Below are 23,157 nucleotides of genomic sequence, written 5' to 3' on the forward strand. Positions count from 1 at the left end.
AAAATGTTTAGCTATTTGTGCCTTTTCTTCATGAATTCCAATACTAATTACTAGTCACATGCAGGTTCATGAAAAATTGCATCAATGCTGTCCTAGTCTCGCTGATTATCTGGTAGGATGTGATTACCAGAATCAAATCAAAGTCCAGCCCTGAGTATTCAAACAACTCTTCTTACAGAACACTACTCTGAGATATCATGAGCATAGTAGAAATGACAGCAAACAACTCAACCTGTTTTTGTAAAGGAAGGCAGAACAAACTTGAAAGATCTACTAAAATTGAATTGCAAGTAATTGTAAGAGGCTCTAGGTCCTCAGCCTCTGCTTCAGTCTAGGTGTATGGTAATATTCTCAGGCCTCAGGGACTAAAGTTAAAAATATTAGGTAGCACTGATAGACCACTGAGCCTGGAATTAGGAAGATCTTATCTTTCTGAGTTGAAATCCAGTCTCAGCTACTTACTAGCTATGTGATCCTGGGCAAGTCACTTAACCAGTTTTCCTTAGTTTCCTTATCTATAAAATGAGCTAGAGAAGGAAATGGCAAACCACTTCAGTATCTTTGACCCTAAATGGTGTCATGAAGAGTCAGATGCAACTGAAATAACTAAATAACAATAACAAAATGAGTCCAGAGCCATCTGCCTAACTGGAAAACTAGCAAAGCACATTTGTCTCTTTCTTGCTGAGGTAAAGAATTATCATTGTATAAATGACCTATGTTATTAGTTTCAAATGATAAATTGACTAGTTTGGGTGAGCTACTTCATTTTGTTTGTTTGTTTATTTATTTTTAAAGACAAAAGATGGCTTTTGGGGTAAAGAAGAGGAAGGGTATATCAAAAAATTAAGACAATGTAAAAACAAGAGATAACAATATTTTTTACATATGAAAGTTATAATTCCATGAGGCTACAATTACATTAAAAGAGCCTAAGTTAAGATCATTAAGTGAAAAATAAGAAATGTAGAAAGAGAACACCATATGGAAAAACAAAAATAATAGCACAAGCAGGAAATCCGAATCTTAACTGTAACTATAACAGGCAATCTAGGTTAGAATTACTTTCTCTAAATGTTACATCATATGTCTGTACCTCCAGCTTGTTAAGGTGGGTTTGGGTGGATCCTTGAAGACAACTTTGTGATGCTGAATGAAACTCAGTTTCAGTGGAGGGAGATATGACTCCAGTTTGGCTGAGATACTTCTGAGAGAGACAGAAAAAGATAGGCAGAAGAAAGAAACAAGGTGAGGATTGGACTTTTGAATGATCAACAGGAGGCCCCCAGAGTCATAAGTGTGTGGGAAAGAGCCAACATACAACGTGTTGCTTCATTCCTACAGCCTGTACCCCAGGGACTGTTAAGTATCTATTTCTTGGGTGAAATAATTCTGTACTTGGTTCAGCTGATATTTCATCTCACTCTCAAGTTGGAGAGGATTTTTACTCCTGAGTAGCCTTATCTCCTAAACTAGTCTCTAAGACATTTGGTGGTGCTGTGAGTTTTGACAAATATGTTTGTTTACTGGTCATGATTATCTTTTGTGTAATGAATATTTGGTGGGAGAGGATATTATCTGGCTAAGATTAAACTATTAGCCTTTCTGCTCTGGGATATGACAATTTCCCATTCTTAACAACCAAATAAATGGACTTTTAAATCCCAAAAGAGCATCCTTTTTTTAGAATGCAAATATCTGATATATTTGATATAGTATAGATATTATTTTAATCCAATAGCTCTTTTGAACACAGGAGACCAAAAGAGTGATTGCCTAGTTTTGGACAACCTCTTTTTCTCAGATAGGCAGAAATCACTATCTCCTTTGGGGACATCATACATTTTATCTATCTCCATATAAATCTCTGTTATAGCCTGGCATAAGTCAGGATTCCTTGGCTCACTGATTTGTGTATATGAAATATAAATTGGTGCTTAACAAAAATTGTTGAAACTAATTTTAAATTATGATTTTAAAATGTCAATTGACATGTTAATTTCTGTTACTGGTTATAGCTTACTTTCTATCTACCAGAATAATGGGGAGAAAATACAGGCAGACCCAGAGGCAGAAGGGAGCAGGTGGTGTCTTCCACTGTGTATAGAAGATTCACCTGGGATGTCCCTCTCCCCATTTCACCCCACCCCCATCCCCATTAGGCCTAGAGAAAACAGTAGAATCAAGTAACAGCTGATTGTGACAGCAGTTCTGCTGGGACAGTGAATGAAGCCCAGATAATGGGAGATGCATTTCTGATTTAAGCTGCCTATAATCAGTGGTGAGAAAATGTTTGGTTAGGGCAGAGAAGACACTGGACAAAGTTAGAAGATATAATGTGATTATGGCACTTGCCTTATTTAATTTTGAATCTTGTCCCCTTATATTATTTTTATGATGAATCGGGTTGTTCATGAGTGTCTGTGTTAGTCTTAAGACATAATTTATATTACTCTATCACAATTACAGAAATAAGTGATGGTAAAGCTCTAGTTTATAGCCAGGCTACTACTTATTTGAATTATTCCAGTTAAACTTAAGATTTCATAGCTCCAAAACTAAAAGAGGATCTGCCTGGTTCAAAGCCTAACCCATTCCCATTTTATAAATTAGAGAGTCCAACTTATTAAAGACTTGTTCAAAAACTTGTCCAAGATCACAAAAGTAGTAAATGGAAGAACTGAGATGGGAAGCCAGGGGGCTAAATCAATTGGTCTTTCCATAACATAACATCCTAGAGAATATGCCCAACCCTAGCCATGAGATAGTGTAGTAGTATTCTCTAAAAGATGGTTAGTTTCTATACATAAATGTCCTTATGCATGTAAATGCAAAAAAACCCAACCAAACAAACAAATTCCTGTCCCAGTTAAGAATCTGTTCTTATGATTTGCAATGAACCTATAGAATGATCTTGTAGAATTTCTTTCTTTATCCACAGTTAATAGTAAGATGTATTCTTCCATAGAGAGTAATTTATTAAGGTTCAGTATGAATCCTTCTGAAGAACCCATTCAGCATTTGATTCTATGATTCTTATTGCATTATATATACATATATGTAAATATATATGTATGTATATATTAAGAATGAATTTTCCTAACTTCATTTAAATCATAATATATGGCATAAATTTTGCTTTAAAGCTAAAGTAAGATAAGTTAAAAGGCAATATATGAAGCAACCACATATGTTCATTTTTAAGATCCTGATTAAAAGAATTTAATTAAAAGAATTTGAAAGGAGAAAGCTTTAATGACAGCTGAATACATGACAGATGGGGAAATGTTATTGGAATGACATGTATCAAATATCTTATATAGCCTCAAAAGTCTTACTGGAATTTACATTACCTTATTTATAATAAAACTATGCTGACTAAGACTAACCAAGGAAAAGGCTAGTTTGCAGTAATAATTTTAAGTAGAATTTTTCTAAAGAAAAATGGTGATTTTTTTCCCCCCAGTTCTAGTCTATATGGTAGCTAGATTTAAACTAACAAAGTTTTGGCCAGTAAGGACTTAGAGCCTGAATAATTAATATCTAAGATGACTTACAACAAGCATTTTGATTTTATGCAAACAAGTTCTTATAAAGTGCTTGAGTTTACTATTTTGCTCTATATATTTTAGGACATCCTACAAATGTTACATATACTCTTAATTTTCTTTCTTTCTTTTCTTTTTTTAAAGAAATTTGTATTGATTCCTTTTGTTCTTACATCATAGTCATTTCTGGATATTCCATAACGCTGGGCCTTATTAGAAAGAAAAACAATTGAGCAAAAAAACCCAGCATAATATAAATGAATGAATGAAAAGCATTGATTAAGAGACAACCCAAGGAAAGGGGTGGTGGATGGAGAAAGATGTTTTATTTTGGAAAGTCACAGAAATGATGAATAGAATCATAGGCAACTGTTACATTCCTTTCCATGAGTAGTATTAGTTTGATGGTTTCTAGTTTAAAAACTATAGAAGAGGGGAGAAGAGTGATAGTCTCAGGTTGGCTAATTCTAGCCCCACCATGTCCATTTGAGCTGGTGACTCATTGATCAGTATACCACTGCCTTAGGGACGGTGGTTCCAAACCTATGTCCAGTTGTCTAATGGTTGTGAAGAGCACAATGACAGAGCAAATGGCCAACATGGATGGTTAGATGGGATGTAAAGCATTTTTAAATGTATTTTGACCTCGTAGAGCGCTCTCTCTCTCTCTCTCTCTCTCTCTCTCTCTCTCTCTCTCTCTCACTCTCTCTCACCCTCTCTCTCTCTCTCTCTCTCCTTCTATCTCTTTCTCTGCCTCTCCCTCTCTGTCCTAAGGAGTGGTATAAAGACAAAATATTTACAACTCAATTCAAAATATTTATAATTACTCAAACTTTATTTTTAATGATCTTTTCACTTACATTGCTAAAGTCTTCATGTAACATTGTCTTTCTGGTTCTCTTAATTTTACATTGTGCCAGTTTGTATAAAATTTTCTGATGTCCTAAAATCCTAATATTTATCATGTCAAAGTCTACAAAAATATTCGATTATGTTTATATATTGTAATTTCTTTACTCATTGTTTCAGGTTCTTTGCTACTATAGAAAATGTTGCCATGAATAATTTTGTTCATGTAGAGCCTTTTTTTCCTATCTTTTACCTTTTTGAGATCAAATATATATATACAGCTTAGTCACTTTTCTTACATAATTTCAAATGGTTTTCTGGGTCAGTTAGACTGATAACTCTTCCATTAGTATATTAGTTACACACTCTTGATTTTCTTAGCTAATTCTTTATAAATACTGAAAAAGTAAACTCCCTATCAGCTTCTGTTTGAATGATCACAACTCCAAATCAGTGGAGCCTAAATAAGTGAAGTTTTGTAGTTTTATAAAAAATTATTAACTGCAAAATTAGTATTATTTGCAAATAGCAAAGCAAGGAAATTGAGAAATAAATAGTTATAGGAATACAGTAAAAAAGAACAACATTTGGAGATAAAAATTGTTTAATCAGTTTTGTCTGACTCTCTGTGACCCCCCTTTTGGTGGTTTTCTTGGCAAACATAATGCAGTGATTTGCTACACCCTTCTTTAGCTTATTTTACAGATAAAGAAACTGAGAAAAATAAGCTTAAGTGACTTGGCCAGCTGGTAAGTGTCTGAGGTCATATTTGAACTCAGGCCTTTCTGATTCCACATCTGGCAATTTATCCACCAGGCCTCCTAGCTGTCTCTGATACAATTAATGTGAGTGTAGGTAAATCACCTCGCCTCCTTAAGTCTTAGTTTTATTATTTAAAAAATGATAGTTGGATGAGTTGATTTATAGGGTAAAAATATAAAGTTTGACATGCTAAAATTGTATTTTATATACAACTGTAAATTTAAAAAAATTAACTGATGCATTATGCAGGATATTACATATATGTGAAATTATATGAAATATATTGCAGAAGAATTCAATAAATATTGGTTGATTAATTTAATGTTCTATACCAGTGAGTTTATACTTCATTTTCACTGCATTGCTAAAATATTTTGAGGATTTTTACTGAAATTAAGTCTGTCTCCAGCTGGTCACATGCTTGTTACAGAACAGTTTCAACTCTGTCTTTCCCAATCAACCAAGTGTCAGGGTCCCTATGATTTAGGTCCAGTCATCTGCAAGTGAGGGATAAACTAAATGACTTCTTGAGGGGCTTGTTAGCAGTGAGAATAATAGCTTTATCAGATAGAATAGTGACCTTTCTTGCAGAGGACAAAGTAGGAAGTTTAAGTTTGTGAACTGAGCTAGCTTTTGCTCCTAAGCCGAGAACCTAATCTATATTTTTTTTGTGTACCAGACAAGTTGTTTTCAATGCATTTCAGATTGGGATGATCATTAATTTTTTAACATTAATGTTACTTTTTTTCTGCAGTGTATTATGCACATTACAGCAATCCTGCTTTTTTCCTATGGGATAATTTGGTGTGATCTAATTGGTAATGCCATGATATGAAATGGTGAATGTGAATGAAACACATGAAAAAGAAAGAAAACATTTTATTTTTTTCTTGACAGCTACCATGGTCTTATTAGGGGACAAGGAGATTCAATGAGTGAATTAGATTTTTCTGCTTCTTTTCCCTTTGTGATCTGTTTGCTTTTATCAGTGATGTTGATCATATTTCCATGCTCCAGGGATATGGAAAACTTACTGATGTGTTTCTCTGGGAATCTAGAACTTGTATCATTTTTTTCTTCCAAACTACTGTGTTGTATCCAGAGAAAAAAACTGGTAAAAGTCTGAATTCAGATAGAAATGTACTATTTTCACTTTATTTTCGGTGTCTTTTTTCCCCCTTTTGTTCTATTTCTTCCTTTACAACATGACTAATATAGATATATGTTTTCCATGATTGCATATATATATAACTTATATCAAGTTGCTTACCATCTTAGGGGAAGGGGGAAGAGAAGAATGGAGAAAATTTAGAACTCAAAATTTTATATTAAAAAATGAAACTTAAAAATTGTTCTTTATATATAATTGGGAAAAACGCTATTTAAAGACAACTACTATATTGATTCTTATTTAGTCAGTTTTTCTTGAAGAAGAGTAATTATAGTTCTCAGATCTATATCTAATGGGCCTATCTACATCAGTGAGAAATCATGTATTTTCTCATTGATAGACAACAGTCTTATTGAGTCATTTGACAGTGGTCATACAACACAGTGGTTATAATAGTTATATATTTTTAAATAATCAAAATCATTCTTTTCCCATTGGTAAAACATGGCAACATGCAACTATTTCATTGAAATGTATTTGTAATTATTTGAGGCTATCTTTGTAACAGAGTAAACTTTTCTTTCACAAAACTTCTGTACATGTATAATACACATATATGCAATATATGTATATATAAACACACAGACATATATGCATACAGAGATAGTGAAATAAGAACAGAATCAGAGAAAGAGACAGAGACAGGGAGAGAGACAGACAAAGACAGGGAGACAGGAGGGAGGGAGGGAAGGAGACACACAGAAAGGAGACAGAGAGAAACAGAGAGAGAGAAAGTGAGAGAGAGAGAGTGAGAGAGAGAGAGAGAGAGAGAGAGAGAAGAGAGAGAGAGAGAGAGAGAGAGAGAGAGAGAGAGAGAGAGAGAGAGAGAGAGAGAGAGAGAGAGAGAGAGAGGAGAGATAAGAGGGTAATTGCAAAATAATTTAGGGAAAGGGGAGAGCAGAGTAGATCAATAACTAATGAGGAGATAAGGAAAATTGTCACCAATTGTTTTGTCTTTGAACAAGAAGTGGTTTTATATGCAAGGCCATGGGTGTGTGGAAAGACTATCTTGTTTTCAGACCTGAAGCAATTTCTTTAAGAATTAATAGTCTTTTTCCCCTCCCTTGAGAATAAGTCCCTTGAGGGCAGGGATTGCTTCATTCTTGTCTTTTTTTATCTCCAGCTAAGCATAGTATTTGGCACATGGTAGGTGCTTAAAAAAATGTTTTGCTGGCTTGAAGAAATAAGGTTGAATTTCTGAGAAAGTATATGATTACTGACTGCTTGAATTACTCATCTTCCTGGTTTCAGTACAAAAGTTCCTTACGTACAACCTTGCATTCCTTCTTTATCTCTTTCCAAAACATCACAAATAAGTATTGAACAGCTTTGTTTTTTTCATCTGTAGCACTTTTCCAGAGATAACCACATGTACTAGTTGGGAAGAATATTTTGATCTAACAGGGTGAAAGAATCCTGAAATATGACTCAGATCAAAACTGGAGTTTGTTGTTAATGTTGTGGATCTATGAAATGTGGAATTTTTTTTTTTTTCTAAAAGCCAAGCAATAGTCAGCCCATCCTTTTGTTTGGGTTTGGTTTTGTTCTGTTCTATGTTTGTGTAGCAAAGCTATTCACGAATTGAGGGCTCATCATGTATTTGGGAGGTACAGAAGCGAGAATGGTATTATTAGTTAAGTGATGCAGTGCAATTACCACTCAGAGAAGCAGAAAGTGAAATATTACTATTTTCAGATTTCACCAAAGTGGGAATTAAAGTTAAAATCTTTTTTCTAGGGTGGAAAGGTGAAATTCACTGAATCTTATGTCAAAGTCTGGATCTCAGACACACCAAGACTAAATTATTGGGTGTTTAATATTAGTTAATATTCTGTCAGAGCAGAATGATTGGAAATGGCTAACTATTCTCCGTGGACATCTTAATGATCAGAACTAGGGCAGAGGGTGGGCTGAGAGTCCTCTGGGCTCCTTGTATAGTTCCCAGCAGGCATTGAGGTAAAAAAAAATCATGCTTCAGCTTCAATACTAGCAGTTTCTGAGAGTCTCTAAATTGTATTTGGTGAGGAGGTTCCACGGCTAATATAAACAAGCTTTGATTCCAATTAATAGGCTAGAAAGTACTTCTTGAATGGACGCTAGTCATTGGGCCTTTACGCCTACAACAAAATCTTTTTAAAACAAGCAAGTGGTACAGACATTTCCCTCAATAGAATACTACCTGGATCTCTGAAAAGAAATAGGTTCAAACATAGTCCAGTTTCTATTCAGCACTAAGCCCCCAGGAGGTCACATCCAAAGGTAGTATCAAGACTAAGTTCTTAATCTCAGCTATGCTTAAACTGGATTTGGAATCCATACCCATAGATCTCTTCTGACTCCTCCTGGAAACACTGCTTAGTTGATTATAAACCCATACTGTGGAATGCCAAGATTTCTGGATGTTCTCTTGCATCCATCTTCCTAAGACTTCCCCAAACTTGAAAGCTATAATCTCTTCACCTAGAACTAGAAAGAATGAACTTAGAGTCCAAAGAATGAGGTTCCCTTTCACAGGACTAGATGTTTTCAGAAGGACCAGGCCCCAACTTTTTCCCTCTTTCAGCATGGTCTTTTTCCAGAAACTCAGAGCACAGTCTGAGTTCCACCAAGAATGAAGCCCAAGAGAAAAATGGTAAATTGGATTTGAAGTTTAAAGATTGATTAGAATTTCAGCTACCTGTGTGATGTTAAGTGAATTACTTTGGAGGCAGTTAGGTGGTGGGTGCAATCAATAGAACACTGGAGCAAGGAAAACTTGTATTTGAATTTTGTCTCTGACAATTACTAGTTGTGTGGCTCTGGACAAATCACTTAACCTCTGTTTGTTCCATTTTCCTCCATTAAAAAATGGGAGTAATAATAGAATCTACCATCCCAGGTAGTTGTGAGAATCAAATGAGATATTTGTAGACAGCTTAGCATAGTGCCTGGCACAATAGGGACTTAATAATTCTTTTTTCTTTTCTTCCCTCCCTCTTTCCTTTTTTCTTACTTCCTTCCTCTCCTCCTGCCTTCCTCCCTCTTTTCTTCTTTCCATCTTTTTCTTCCTTACCTCCCTCTTTCTCTGGGCTCTCTTGTAAAATGAAGAGTTACACTAGATAATCCCTGAATCGTTGCTAGTTTTAAATCTCTGGTCCTGTGATTATCAAACAGTATTTATTGAAATAAATATCTGGCTTATATGGAATTTACTGACAATTTGACTATGATAAGATACTTTTTTTAATTTTAGGGAAAAATACAGCTGGCTCTTTGACATTAAGGCTTTAAAACAGCACACATTTGTAGCAAGTCAGTTTTTAGTCTTAAAATCGACTACAGTAACCTTTTAAAGAAGGGTCAATGCAATCTCTGAAATTACTCTCTTCATTATACAGTATGCTCTATGACATGTTGAGCTATGCCAAAGGTCACCAACACTGAGTTCCCAGCAAGTCATGGACCCCAACACATAGGCACAGAAACACTTTCATGTCCTAAAGCTAGAATTTAAATGATGCAATCCTAAGATTCCATGACAATTAAAGAACTCTGATTCCCCATAGGATTTATTAATTTTTCCCCATGGTATTTAACAAAATGCATGATGAAATCTCTAAAAATCTCTAAACAAAACTTCAGCTACCTATCAAGACAAGACACAAGGTTATTTAGGATTAGGAAAAGTTGAGCTTCAAGAGGGAAAGTTTACTGGCAGTTGAAAAGATTTGATTCCTTCATACCTCTATTCCCCCAAACTCATCTTTCTTTATACAGTGAAGATTCAAAAAATGTAAAAACACTTTCCTTTTTCTTCCCCCAAAATATTCTGGACACAGAGTTCTGTTGAAAATTTACATGAGTTGCATTAGTAGTACATACATCTACAAAAAACCAGGAAATAGAATAGAAAACTATATAGATGTGAATAAATCAGCTAAAATCTTTTCTCTTACAGAGAAGTATGTATGGCATCATTTTTGCCCTCAGGCATCATGTATTTTTGCTAATTTCCCTAAATTAATTTCTCATAGACTATACAAATATGAATAATTTGAGACAGTTTACACAATATAAAATGATATAATTTTCAAAGATGCATTTCACATAGCTACTCATATTTTATTCAGAACATAAAGTGACTAGAGATGTCAATTCTATACCAGTATAAAAGGGATGACTAGAAATTCTTCCAAACATCAAAGATAAAACACTCAGTTGGCATCACGTGTTCCAGTCTATAAATAGTGGTAGCAAGAAAGCACCTGTGCTTTTTCTTCCAGTCTCTGATGGAAACTTTTTTGGCAGCTTGGCAATTAGCACAAAATTTAACTCACTGATGAGGCTGAGTCAGTCATAGGACCATATCAGAGATTAGTAAGGAATACAGAAAAACTCTTGACTTTGATTTGGACAAAATACATGTGTATATGTTTTTTGTGATACTGAACAACAATGTGCTTTTTGAGATTTATTTTTCTTGATTCCTCTATGCTTACCTTTCATATTTGGTCAATCTTCATTCATATAGCTTTGAATGGCTTTACTCCTTATGAACAGAATGTCGATGAAAGTCTATTAAAGACTTTGCTTTTTGGTAATTGGTTCAGTTTACTGCTCCTCTTTTCCACCTCATTTTGTTAAATGTTGGGATGCAGAAAAAAATAATGTAAGTGACATCTTGATCTTAAAGTCTTCTGACTGAGATTATTTTCTTCCAGTGCTAATATTAATTGGAAATTAGAAATTATCATTAAAATACCAAGCTACTAAAAACATATTTCTTTCTAATTTTTTTTTTTCCTCTTAACTTTAAGCTTCATCAGTGAGAATGGGATAAAAATGGTTTTGACAAAGGACTGTCAATCCCACACTTGGGAAAGACATCAATACATCCTTTGTCCTTAGATTTGGAAATTTTAGATAAATCCAGTTTTCAGTGAACTTAATAACAATAGCTAACCTTTAACAGTCATGTGAGCTGGGTAATACAAGTATTATTACTTCCTTCATATTGATGAGGGAAACTGAGGTTCTTAAGAGTGAAATGATTTAGGGAAGATCATCTAGATAGTAAGTGGAAGAAGCAGGAAATGGAGGCCAAGTCCTTGGATCCCCTTCCTATCATACCTATCATGGTTGCATAAGTGTTTTTATCTCTGCTGATCTTGGTGATTTAGCTGATACAAAATAATGAGAGCTATCTTACTAGAATCATGAAATATGTAGTACAAATATAGAACTAGATTAGATAACCTTTGAGGTCACTTCTAACTTAAGAGTATGTGATTCTATGGAACACTTTTCATTTGACACATTCAGAATAATATGCAAATGACAAGTTATCTTCAGATCATGCTGAGAAAGATGAGATTGTTACTAGCAAAACTTCATATTCTAGTGACGAGTTAGATAAAGTTGAAACATTTTCTCCCTCTGATAGAGCATTTTTTTCAATTAGGAATAATATATGGAGTTATTGCCTTTTCCCAAACACATGGTACCTATTATGATCAGAGGTAGACCATTATACTAGTTGAATCGATTTCTCTGAATGATATGGCTCAAGAAAAAAGGGTACCCACAAGTTCAATACAGATCATTTACCTATAGAATTCCAAAGATTCCAAGAGTTATGCAGAAACAAAATCAACTAACTAACTAGTTAGTTAAACTAGTGTCAACCAATTTATAAATGTCTCACAGAAGTGAAACCAGATTTGGAATGTTGTGCAATTATACCCAAATAATAATCTAAGAAAAAACTCATGACATTAAATCAAACAGGAAAAAAATAGAAGTTTTTTACATTTCATATAAAAGAAATGCTGCTTACAGAAATTTACTTTGATACTTACTGGGGTTAGAGCCACAACAGCTGTGCTTAAATCCTTTTTGGAAGTGGTTTTACTTCTTTCAACTTCAGTTTCTTTATCTATTAAAAAAAAGTATAATTACTGTTGACTATTTAACAGAATAGTCTAGAGGATCAAATGAGATAATAGATGTTACATACTTTACAAATCTTAAAAAATTATGAAAGTTAGTGATTATCTATTGTTATCTGTGATCCCATCAATTGGGATACTTATATACCTTTTCAACTTGTGGAATTTTTGGCTACATTTTCCTACAAATTCTCCATGGAAGATCCAATCAACTCTTGAGAGAGCTTTCTCAGATTCTTTTGTTATTCTGTGAATATAAGTGTAGAAAAAAAACAATTTAGTACTACTTAAAGTGTTGTGAAGTTTTCTAAATACAACCCAACCTGCTCTGCTCCACTAGTTTAATTCTGACTATGAAATATTGCCTATTTTACTTTTGGGTTTTTATCAAGTACATCATAGCTTATTTCCACTGGGATTTCCTAGAAATGAGAAATTTAGCATTTTTTGTGTGTTTCTTGGTCTCTTTTTTTGGGTACATTCTCCTTCCTCTCATAATATATGTTGGATCCTGAAATGAGAGAGACTAAATGTGGTAATTCTATTATCATTGATGAGAAAAGATCACTCATGAAAACATAACTCTAGAAACAGAAAACTGTTTCATTTCACAGCTACTTGTTGTCCTCTCCCTCTAATTTCATATGCAAATCTCAGGATAATTTGATTTAGGTGAGTCTTCTGCTAAGTTACATACAGGTAGCTTTAATTGCTTTTTGCTTCTTAGAGATCTTCTGTTCTCTCTTTCTGTAATGTTTGCAAATGACCTTTTATTCTAAAATACCATTGGCTTTCATTTCTCTCACCTTGTCAAAAAGGTTAACTGTTTGTTGACAAAGAAGGTTTCTGGGCTTTCAATTTAATTTCCACTTTTGTACAACCCCTTTGAAATTTTTTTATTTTATGAACAATGTTAGAATTTCAGAAACATGGTTTCCAACATGATCTTTATAGTCTTCTCTCCCCACCTTTGCTTAGAATTTGATGAATAAAGTATATTTTAACAATTTGGAGATTCTTGTTAAGTTCTTTCTAAAATTACTCTCCTCTGTAACATATACAAGTACATAAGCTGAAATTACTTTTGTGGTGGTCTTTATTTATGTCCATCCTAACCACTGTGAGGAATAATAATCAAATAATGACCAAAAAAAAAAAATGGATCCATTTGTTACTGCTTTCTGTTCCCATTTCTGCTACTCTGTCACTGTAGAAACAAAAAGGTACTACACAGGACTGAGTTTAAGTTTAACTTTCATTGGTTGATACTCTAGTCCTCCCTTCTGACCTTTATAAGTCAGGTTTCTGTTAAGCCTCTTGATGCTTAGCAAAGGATAGGCCCTAGACAGTTTGTTTCCAGGCCCTAAAACAAAGCATTTCCAGCCAAAGCTTGAATCTTGTTGTTGTAGCCTTTGAGAACCCAAAACAAAGCATGGGGAGTAAGACTCCTATCATGATTCTGTCAAGTTCTCCTTAATGAATAAACGGCCTAAATAAATTATTAGTTATTTACATCAGAAATGTGAAAATAGATTCCATCTTTGTGGTTTGCTTGCTCAGAAAATTTAATGGGGTTATTCCTTTATGTTCTTTTCTGTTTTTCCAAAGAATTTTCTATTTATGATGAAACTCTACTAGATAGAGTTGTAATGCCATTTTAGATCATAGATCATTCTACTCTTTCAATATATTAAAAAACCTAGTTGACAGAGATGGATTTACATCTGAAATTTAACAGGTTGAATACAGATTATGCTTTCAACTTGGAAATTTACTAGCTATGTGAACTCTTAATTTCTCTTGGCCTCAGATTACTGTCTATAAAATAGAGAGTTGCGTTCATAGATCTTAAAGGGTTTTTTAGGTTAAATTTTTGATCCTATATTTACAGTTTTATGACCTTAGAATATATTCATTTATACTTGCATAGTCAGTCATAAAGCAAGTGGAATAAAATGGAGAATATGATACTTTGAAATTTACAGCTTTTCTTCAGGATAGTTTTTTGTGGTGGGAAGGGAAATTTTGCAGAAGAAGATATTAAAACTTCAAGAAGCTAAAAGACTTGCCCATGATTGCATAGCTAGTTAAGTGTTGGTACTAGGATTGGAAGCCAGATCTCCTGATTTAAATATTGGGCTATTTCTATTCCATCCTATAAACATAGGTTCATTTCTTATCTGATGGATTGATTCTGTATTAGTTAAAATGATATAATTCAGTTCTGTTCAGTGTAAAAGCAGTATTTTTTCCCTGCATAGTCTCTACTAAAGTATTTTAAAATTTGCATTCTTTCCCATGTTTTAGAAATAAAAATTCTTTCCAACAACAAGAAGCTAAAATTTATTATAGTGTGATATATATAGTACATGAAATACTCAAAATAATGTTCAAATGTTAACTTTTCTTTAGGACATTCGGGTGCAATGCCAAACTGTTATAGTATACTTTGGCATGAATATTGACTCAAAACAAACTATTGGAACAAAGCAGTAACTTTTTTTGGGGGGGGGAATGCATGGTATGCAAAATGGATATCTATCCTTGTTTTAGCAGATATTCTAGGTGCAAAAAATATCTATTGACTATTATATTTATGAGCAATTTGTTCATTTTTAATATTATACAACTTCACATTTCCTTTGTGTAAGTGGATCCACAATTTATGACACCTGGGGATTCTGTTTCTTGAATGGTCTTGTGATAGTATAAAAACTACAAGTGCAAAAGATCAAAGAACCAGTATAAAAGAAAGCATGTATAGAGGAGTCATAAGACCTGAGTAATCACGTGATATTAGATAAGGTCATATGACTCCCCTCTGGACTTTCCTTTTTTCCTCCACAAAATAATGATAATACTTGCTCTACTTAATCTAAATAAAGATTTATCTTTTATATAGTAGAAAGGTGATTCAGTACCTCCTGTGTATCAACCTCTAGAGCTAGAAAGTCTTCTAACATAGTTTTTCAAAAGGCACAACAAAAAAACACCCCCCCAATGTTTAGATTAAAATTTTCATTCTTTTTTTATTAAATGCTGCAACACAAGACTAGAAATTAAAGTAACTGAAAAAATTTACTCATGGCAAAAATAAATGAAATGTTAACTTTTAATGTAAAAACACAAACATATTTGCAAAAAAAGCTAGGTATGTGTATATGTTGAGAGACCAAGTTCAAGATTTAAACATTCTGGTTTCTGCATCCTGTTTCTTGTCCTTTTAGACTTTTTATTCATAGACACATTTATGACAGCTGGAAAACAAAGGCACATATTTTTGTGTGTGATTCTGCCTATCTTTTCCAAGTTTCGATTTGGACACCTTGAGTTCTGGAATCCTGGCTTACAGGTCATATTTTAATGAGACACAAGAAGTCACTAAATCAGAATAACAGTTGTTTAGGATCCTCGGAAGCCATTTATTTCTACTCATAATTAAATCCAAACCTCTTCTACATCATGTCCTATAAGTGGTCATGAAACCTTGACTTTGAGATCTAGTCCACCTACTTATAAACAACCTATTCTACTTTTTGGAAAGCTCTGTTTGCTTCATGGAGCCCAAGGCTTCCATGCAGTGAAGTTTGAAAACCAGTTTTTTAAAGAAAGAGTTCTCCTAATACCCTTCCAATTTTACAAGGGTAGTGTCTGCAGGGCAGATGCTTTTGTATGGATATTTACACAGCTAGTTTCTATACTATCAATTTTGGGTTATAATTTAATACTTTAATCTCATGTGGCCTTCTTTGTCTCAGACCAAATACTAGTATGATGTTGAGGGCTCCTAGATTCTGTGAAAATGTTCTGTTTTGAATAACATATAAAACAGATCTAAATTATGTTTTGTGATTGCAGTAACAAGTTCCCTCTCAACCCTGCAGAAACTGTATTTTGCCAGTCTGCATTCCACAAGGAGTTTCAATCAGTTAAGATAGTTTCCATTTCCCATTTGAAAACTGTTGAAAAAACATGATTGAGATTTGCGTTTCAAAAACTGATAGCAAGGCCATTAACTAAGAGTATCATTTGTAAAGGCTTTGAGATTAAAAAAAATTTTTTTTTTTGTTAAAGTAATAATACATCCCAATGACGTAGTGAATTTAAAAATATAATCTTGTGTTCATGTGACATTTCCATTTGGTCAATCTTTAAAGTGAATATTGAACAATCCTTGGCTATGTGGTAGAGCAGAATGACGTGGAGAAAAGATCGGAAAAAAAATGACAATGACAAATCAGAATTCAAGAATAAGCATCACAAAGTATAACTGAGCTCAGTGAATTTCAAATTGCACTTCGAAAATCCAGATACTGCAAAGGAGTGATTTTTTTTTTAAACCTCATCTAGAAGGGAACTAAGGTTTAGAGAAATTAACTATCATATCTGAATAGTGAATCCTAAATCTTAACTTTTGACAGACCGTGTTTTTCAGGCAGATCTTCCACATGATTTTAGCTTCAGAAGTACGAAATAAACATACTTTCTCAATAGACCATACAGTTCTGGCTTTTCTGGGCCAGGAAAGGAAAAGGAATGGTTTTTAAACTACGAAATGTGGGGAAGAGTGCAGAGGGACGGATCCCTGACAGTTCTACCCGAGGGCACTCTTAGCTAGACTTTCTGGGAAACCTCTTCGTTTCCAAGGACCCAGATCGCCGAGCAACTCTCAGCTTCCCAGACCGGCGTCATCTGGAGATTATTCTAGGTAGAACTTCTGGAAACAGTTTCCTAACCCTCCCGTATTACTCGGGCATCTCCTCGTTTTAGCGTCCACGCTTGGGTTCCCCTTCTTTAGCGGTCCCATCCTCGTAGGAATCAGAAAGGGAACCTGTTGGAAGCGCTTCCTCACCTCCCAGCTCCTTGCTGGATCCTAAACGATGCTGCAGTTCATCTGTTTTATTGCTAGAGGATTTTTAAAAACTCGATGTCGCGTAGTAAAACGCTTTGCAACCCTTAAGTTTTGCTTATATAGTTAAGACTGTATTGAATTATTCTAACGAGATGCTCGGTGCATGGGAAGATCATGGTCGCTCTACTTCGGTGCTGCAGGAGAACGGGCTCCACCTGTGGAGAGCGGTCTATCACCTGGGGGACAGACAGACATTAAGGAGGGGCGAGCGCTCCGCCCGCCTGCAGGGATGCCCGCCGCAGCTGCTAACCTTTGCAGCTCGGACGGCCCGGGGCGCCTCCCTCCGCACACCCCGGGGGACCGCATGGCAGCTGCGGTCTGCTCACACAAAGGGGAGCCCGTGGCTTGGGGGCCGGGTGTCGCCACGCCACGCCCGGGCCACGAAGGAAGATCCGAGTGAGAGTGGGATGGGGGAGGGGATGCAAGCAGGCAGGCGTGGGCATCCTCCACGCAGGGAAGGTGACAGAGGAGGGAAAAAAAGCCTGACTCATGTGGTAGCCAGGGACTCCTGGGAAGCAGAACTCGTGATGTGCCCGCTGCGTTGCGGAGAAGAGCCCCATTCTACCAGGGGCCCGCTCCAGGCACATGGCCCGGCGATCCGCCCCGCCCCTCTTCTCCCCTCCCCCCGGCACTGCAGAGGGCGCCCCTCCCCCTCCCCGGGGCGCGTGCACGCGCTCACACGCCCCAAGCAAGGAGGGAGCGAGGACACACCTCGCCCGCTCGTGCCCGAGCCCCTCTCTCACTTCTTGCCCCACCCCACCCCATACTGGCAGAATCACGCTGTCCGTCTAGGATTCGCTCTCCGATCTCGAAGTCCCCGCCCCCACCGCGCCGGCGCCTGGGCACCCGACTTCAGACTTCGGTAGTTTCCGTCCTGAACAGCCGAGCTCGGCGGCGGCGGCGGGTCTCCGAGTCCCCGAACACCGCCCCTCCACCCCCCCACCCTCGCCCAGCCCCGCCCCTTCTCCCCGCCAGGCGAGGCTTTATGTCTGCGGCGTCAGAGCGCCTGCGCAGACGCCATCTTCCCTGGCCCCCTCCCCCGGCCGCCGCTGCCTCCTCCTCCTCCTCTTCTTACCGCCGGACGCTCCTCCTCCTCCTGCGCCCGGGCTCGGGAGCCCGTCCCTCCTCTTCCAATGCCGTGAGAGTCAGTGGGGGAGACGGCATAGCCGGGGCAGCCCGAGGAGAGCATTCGTAACTACCTCCCAGCCGCCCCCTCCCCAACCCCCGGGCGCACCCGACACCTTCCCCCCTCATCCCGCTCCCTTCCCCTTCCCCCAGCCGCCCCCACCTCCTGCTCCATTCAGCGGCGCCCGACGGTCCGTCCGCGGGTAGCCCCGGCCCCGGCGAAGCCGCCGCCGCCGAGAAGAGCCTCACGCCCCCTGGCTGCCGCCCGGACGCCGGGAGGAGAACCTGCCCGCCTGCCTCCTCCCGGAGGGCCGAGGACTAGGAGCCGCCGGGCTGCAGCCGCCGGCCCGGAGGGAGGAAGATGTTGGGGCACCGCCGCCGCCAGTGATGGAGCGGTCCCTGGGCTGCCGTCGCTGCCACCGCCCCCGCCCGCCCGGCCGCCGCCGCCGCCCCCCGGCTGGGGGCGAGGATCGTACGTATTTCCCCCTCCCCCTTTTCCTCCGTGCCCGGCCCTGGCCGACTTGTCGGCCCCGGTGCCTTCGAAGCCGCAGCGGCGGCGGAGCCTCCCGGAGCAGCCTCTAGCCCGGCGGTGGGGGAGGGGACGGGGGGAGGGGACCGCGCCGAGCCGGTCGGGTCGCCCCGGCCTGGCCTCCGGGCGTGCCTTTCCCGGGGCAGCCCCGCGGGCTGGGGGCGGGTGGCGGGGCCAGGGCCGGAGTTGGGCCGGGGGCGGGAGCTGCGGCTGTGGAGGTTCCAAGTTGGCCGGATAACGTGGGCATTTCTCTCTCTCCCCCTCCCCTCTTCTCCAGTCAGCCTGCCTCCTTCTTCTACCTCTCCCCCACCCCCTCCTCCCCTAGTGAAGCGGACTGTATAAAAGGGGGTGGAGAGGACCAGAAGGAAAAGTGAATGGCCGAGGACTGATAGTGTCACCCCTTCCCCCATTTTTGCCTTGTTCACCCTCCTCCATCCTCGCCCGGCCCAGCGCGGCGGGCCGGGCGGCCGAGCCGGAGCGGGACCGAGCCTCGGGCTCCTGCGCTCTCCACACAAAGCTCCCGCGGCGGGCGCGCACACGATGCACCAGCCGCCCGAGGCCACGGCCGCCGCCGCCGCCGCCGCAGACCTCGGGGCTCGGAAGATGGCGCACCCGGCCGCGGCGGTCCCTCGGAGGGGCAGCGGCAGCGGCAGTGGCGGCGGCGGGGCCGCGCTCGGCGCCGCCACGGCCGAGGACTATGCGCCGCCCGCGCCGCTGCCCGGGGCGGCGTCCGGGGGCTCGGCGCCGCCGCCACCCCCGCAAAGCCTGCACCTCCTGCCGCAGGCCCCGCAGCTGGCCGCGGCGCCCGGCGGCGCGCAGATGAAGAAGAAGAGCGGCTTCCAGATCACGAGCGTCACACCGGCCCAGATCTCGGCCAGCATCAGCTCCAACAACAGCATCGCCGAGGACACGGAGAGCTACGATGACCTGGACGAGTCCCACACCGAAGACCTGTCCTCCTCTGAGATCCTGGACGTGTCCTTGTCTCGGGCCACAGACCTGGGCGAGCCGGAGCGCAGCTCCTCCGAGGAGACGCTCAACAACTTCCAGGAGGCCGAGACTCCCGGGGCCGTCTCTCCCAACCAGCCCCACCTGCCGCAGCACCCCTTGCCGCACCACCCTCCCCAGAATGTGGTCATCAATGGCAGCGTCCACCCGCACCACCTCCACCACCATCACCACCACCACGGGCACCATCTCCATCACGGCCACCACCATCCGTCCCACGCAGGCGTCAGCCCCGCTCTGCCCGGAGGGCCCCCCCCAAGCCCGGTGTCCAGGAAGCTCTCCACCGCTGGGAGTTCAGACAGCGTTTTACCGGCTGCACCCACTTGTGCTGCATCATCGGCTGGCACACCTGCATCTCTAATGACTAACGTCCGCAATACAAACGCCTCTGGCAGCATAGGTATCAATTCTGTCGCTGGCACTAATACGTTAAATAATGTTAACGTTACTCCGATGGGTGGTGTTAATCCTAATGTGACAAACAGCCTGCCCGGTAATGTTAATTTACCATCAAGTAACATTACAAGTACTGCTAGCATAAATGCCGCGCCTGGACCTAGCAGCAGTGTGAATGTGAATATCCTAAGTGGCATGGGCAATGGTACTAATTCTTCTGTTAACAATGTTCCTACCCCAGCTGCGGGAATGGCTGTGGGATCTGTTTCGGCTCAGCAGCAGCAACCAGCAGCTGGCACATCCAGGTTTAGAGTTGTGAAATTAGATTCTAGTTCTGAACCCTTTAAAAAGGGTAGATGGACTTGCACAGAATTCTATGAAAAAGAAAATACCGTAGCAGTTACAGAAGGAGTAGCAGTAAACAAAGTGGTGGAGACTGTAAAACAAAACCCTGTCGAAGTGACTTCTGAAAGGGAGAGCACTAGTGGGAGTTCAGTTAGCAGTAATGTGAGCACATTGAGTCACTACACAGAAAGTGTGGGAAGTGGAGAGATGGGGGCCCCTACTGTGGCCCAGCAACAGCAGCAGCAGCAAGCCCTCCCGGGTTTGGCCCCTCAGCCAATGGATTTTAGTAGTAGTCCTGGTGCACAGAGTGTTTCAGCAACTAGTCTACCACAGAGTATTTCTCAGTCACAGATTGCCCCAGTGCAGTTGCATTCTCAAGAGTTGAACTATACTTCACAAAAGCAGGGAGGTCAGCCTCCTCTTCAGGCCACTATAAGTGCTGCAGCTGGCATTCAGTCACCCCCAGTTAACCTTGTTGGGGTACCACCAACTTTAGGCCAACAGCCCTCTGTTTCCAGCTTGGCTCAACCCCAATTGTCCTATTCTCAGACGGCCCCTCTGGTGCAGACCCCTTTGCCAGTTGTAGCACCCCAACAGTTACAATATGGACAGCAGCAACAAACAGTTGCTACACAGGTGGCCCCAGGCCATGTTCAGTCAGTAAGTCAGAATCCCGTCTCTGCAAATATGCCAGAGTATGTTCAGCATCAACAAATTCTCCAAACATCAGTGCCCCCTATCCCACCAAATTCTGCAGGAGTGGGAGCTGCCCCAGTGATGTCTATTGCTCAGCCACAGAGCATTCAGCCTTCAGTGCAATCCACTGCAGTCCAGGCACAGCCTGCAGGGGCGCCAAGCCAGCCTGTGGGACATGGCCAACCAGCACTGCCTCCTGTAGTTGCTAGTGGTCAAGTTGTTAATGTTGGTCAGCAAGTGAACATCCCGGCTGTTGTGTCCCAGCCTACTGCTGTTACCCAGGTGACACCTCCGCCTTCTCAACCTGGGCTTATTCAGGGAATTCAAGCCAGTGCTTCAAACCTTCCTCCACAGTTGGTTATTGCACCTCAAAGTAACTTGGTAACTGTACAGTCCCAGGCTCAAGGAGCTGAATCTGTGGCTCAAGGAGCTGAATCCATAGCTCAAGGAATAACAAATCAGCAGTTGCCTCCAGTGAGTCCATTACCTTCTGCCAGCAATATCCCTGCTGCAAATCAAGTTGGTTCAGCTGTCCCTTCTGCAATAGCAGCTGCTCCTACAAACTTGGTGCCACCTCAGAATATAGCACAAACTTCAGCTATACAAAATGGGAATTTGGTTCAGAGTGTTAGTCAATCTCCCTTGATAGCAACTAACATAAATTTGCCTGTGACACAGCAGATCCCTCTAAGTTCTACTCAGTTCTCCACACAGTCAGTCACTCAGTCCATTGGAAGCCAGAGTGAAGAAGCCAGGCATCCTGTGGAGCATGCAGTAGTTGGCGCACCTCAGACTGTCCCTGGGGAAGGCATCGGGGCCCCGGCCCCCGGTTCTGATGGCAGTGGAGGCTCCGTATCGGCTTCAGCTTCCCTTTTCCCATTGAAGGTGCTGCCATTGACCACACCCCTCGTTGATGGCGAGGATGAGAGGTAAGACTATGCCCTATGTCTGCACATACATACAGCAGTTTTGCAGTTAACCTTTTAATATAACTTTTTATGTTTAGTTCCACTGCAGCATATCAGTAGCTATAAACTTAGTTCATTATTTTTGTTTGAAAAATATTTTTAGGGTGATAGTATGTTTTTTGTTTTTTGTTTTTTTTTTTCAAAGTAAGAATGACTAGTACTGAATGGTTTCAGAATACACAAAAGTCTGTAATATTTGTGAACATTAATTACTGTTAGCAGAGTTGTTTGAGATTATTCAGCATTAGAGATTAGCAAATTGGACATTTTGGTTTGTCTTATTAAAACAATTTGTTAGCAAAACTAATGAATAGAAGCCTAATTCCTGAAAAATTCAGTCCTTTAATCTCCATTTTAGTAATATCTTTTCTTTAAGGGATTTGAGAGCCTTTGGCCATCTCTTGATACTATGAATAAAATTGTTTTCATATATTAAAATAACTAGACATCCTCTTAAATCCCCCAACCCCCAGTTCTAAAGCACTTGATTTTTATAGCCTTCAGAAGATAGTGTTACCAGTTATCACGTTGAAATTGTAGGAAAAAGTTAGATAATCAGAGTTAAATTTCCTAATGCTCTAGTACTTCTATGAACCTAAATAACTAGCTATTTGAGCATTTTGATTTTCAACTGACATAACCATACCTTTTAGTTAAAGGAATGGAAGCATTTTTCTTATTGTGTTATTTCTGCATATTTCATCAAAATAATTAACATTTTTAATAAGTTGATGTTTAGTATCATGTATTTGTTTTTAAAACTTTGTAATATTGCTTCATGTTAATTTCCATTAAGATTTCTTCTTTTTTTTCCTTGCCCAGGAATAGGCCATGGTGGCAGCCATTTTAGAATAAGGTATTGGGTTTGATAGAAACTCTAGAGGTATGGAGATGTGATGACAAAGAATTCTTTTTCTCCAC

At 40.0% G+C, this 23,157-nt stretch overlaps 2 protein-coding genes and 1 pseudogene across 12 annotated transcripts in view; 1 reads left to right on the forward strand and 2 right to left on the reverse strand.

Moving 5' to 3' along the window:
* LOC141561887 (E3 ubiquitin-protein ligase KCMF1-like) overlaps positions 1–17,064 on the reverse strand; it is a 76,275-nt pseudogene extending 59,211 nt beyond the window's left edge.
* LOC141561888 (uncharacterized) lies at positions 769–19,233 on the reverse strand. Its single transcript, XM_074301971.1, has 5 exons — positions 19,123–19,233; positions 18,458–19,033; positions 12,406–12,504; positions 12,168–12,244; positions 769–1,207 (listed from the first exon to the last, which is right to left on the reverse strand). Exons 1-2 carry the CDS (start codon positions 19,231–19,233, stop codon positions 18,470–18,472), a joined length of 675 nt encoding a protein of 224 aa, XP_074158072.1. The 3' UTR covers positions 769–1,207; positions 12,168–12,244; positions 12,406–12,504; positions 18,458–18,469.
* TSC22D1 (TSC22 domain family member 1) overlaps positions 18,624–23,157 on the forward strand; it is a 150,179-nt gene continuing 145,645 nt past the window's right edge. For 10 of the 11 annotated variants that reach the window (XR_012487753.1, XR_012487752.1, XR_012487755.1 and 7 more), the window contains exons 1-2: positions 18,624–18,766; positions 19,101–22,197. Coding sequence is in view for 6 of the 11 variants with exons in the window: in XM_074299145.1 (XP_074155246.1) it covers positions 19,364–22,197 (2,834 nt within the window). In the remaining 5 variants the exon portion in view is untranslated. Of the gene's footprint in view, positions 18,767–18,918; positions 22,198–23,157 lie in introns of those variants that run through there. The other variant, XM_074299146.1, reaches the window with a different exon arrangement.

The sequence above is a fragment of the Sminthopsis crassicaudata genome, chromosome 3 (genome assembly GCF_048593235.1).
Source record: "Sminthopsis crassicaudata isolate SCR6 chromosome 3, ASM4859323v1, whole genome shotgun sequence".
NCBI classification, from domain to species: domain Eukaryota; kingdom Metazoa; phylum Chordata; class Mammalia; order Dasyuromorphia; family Dasyuridae; genus Sminthopsis; species Sminthopsis crassicaudata.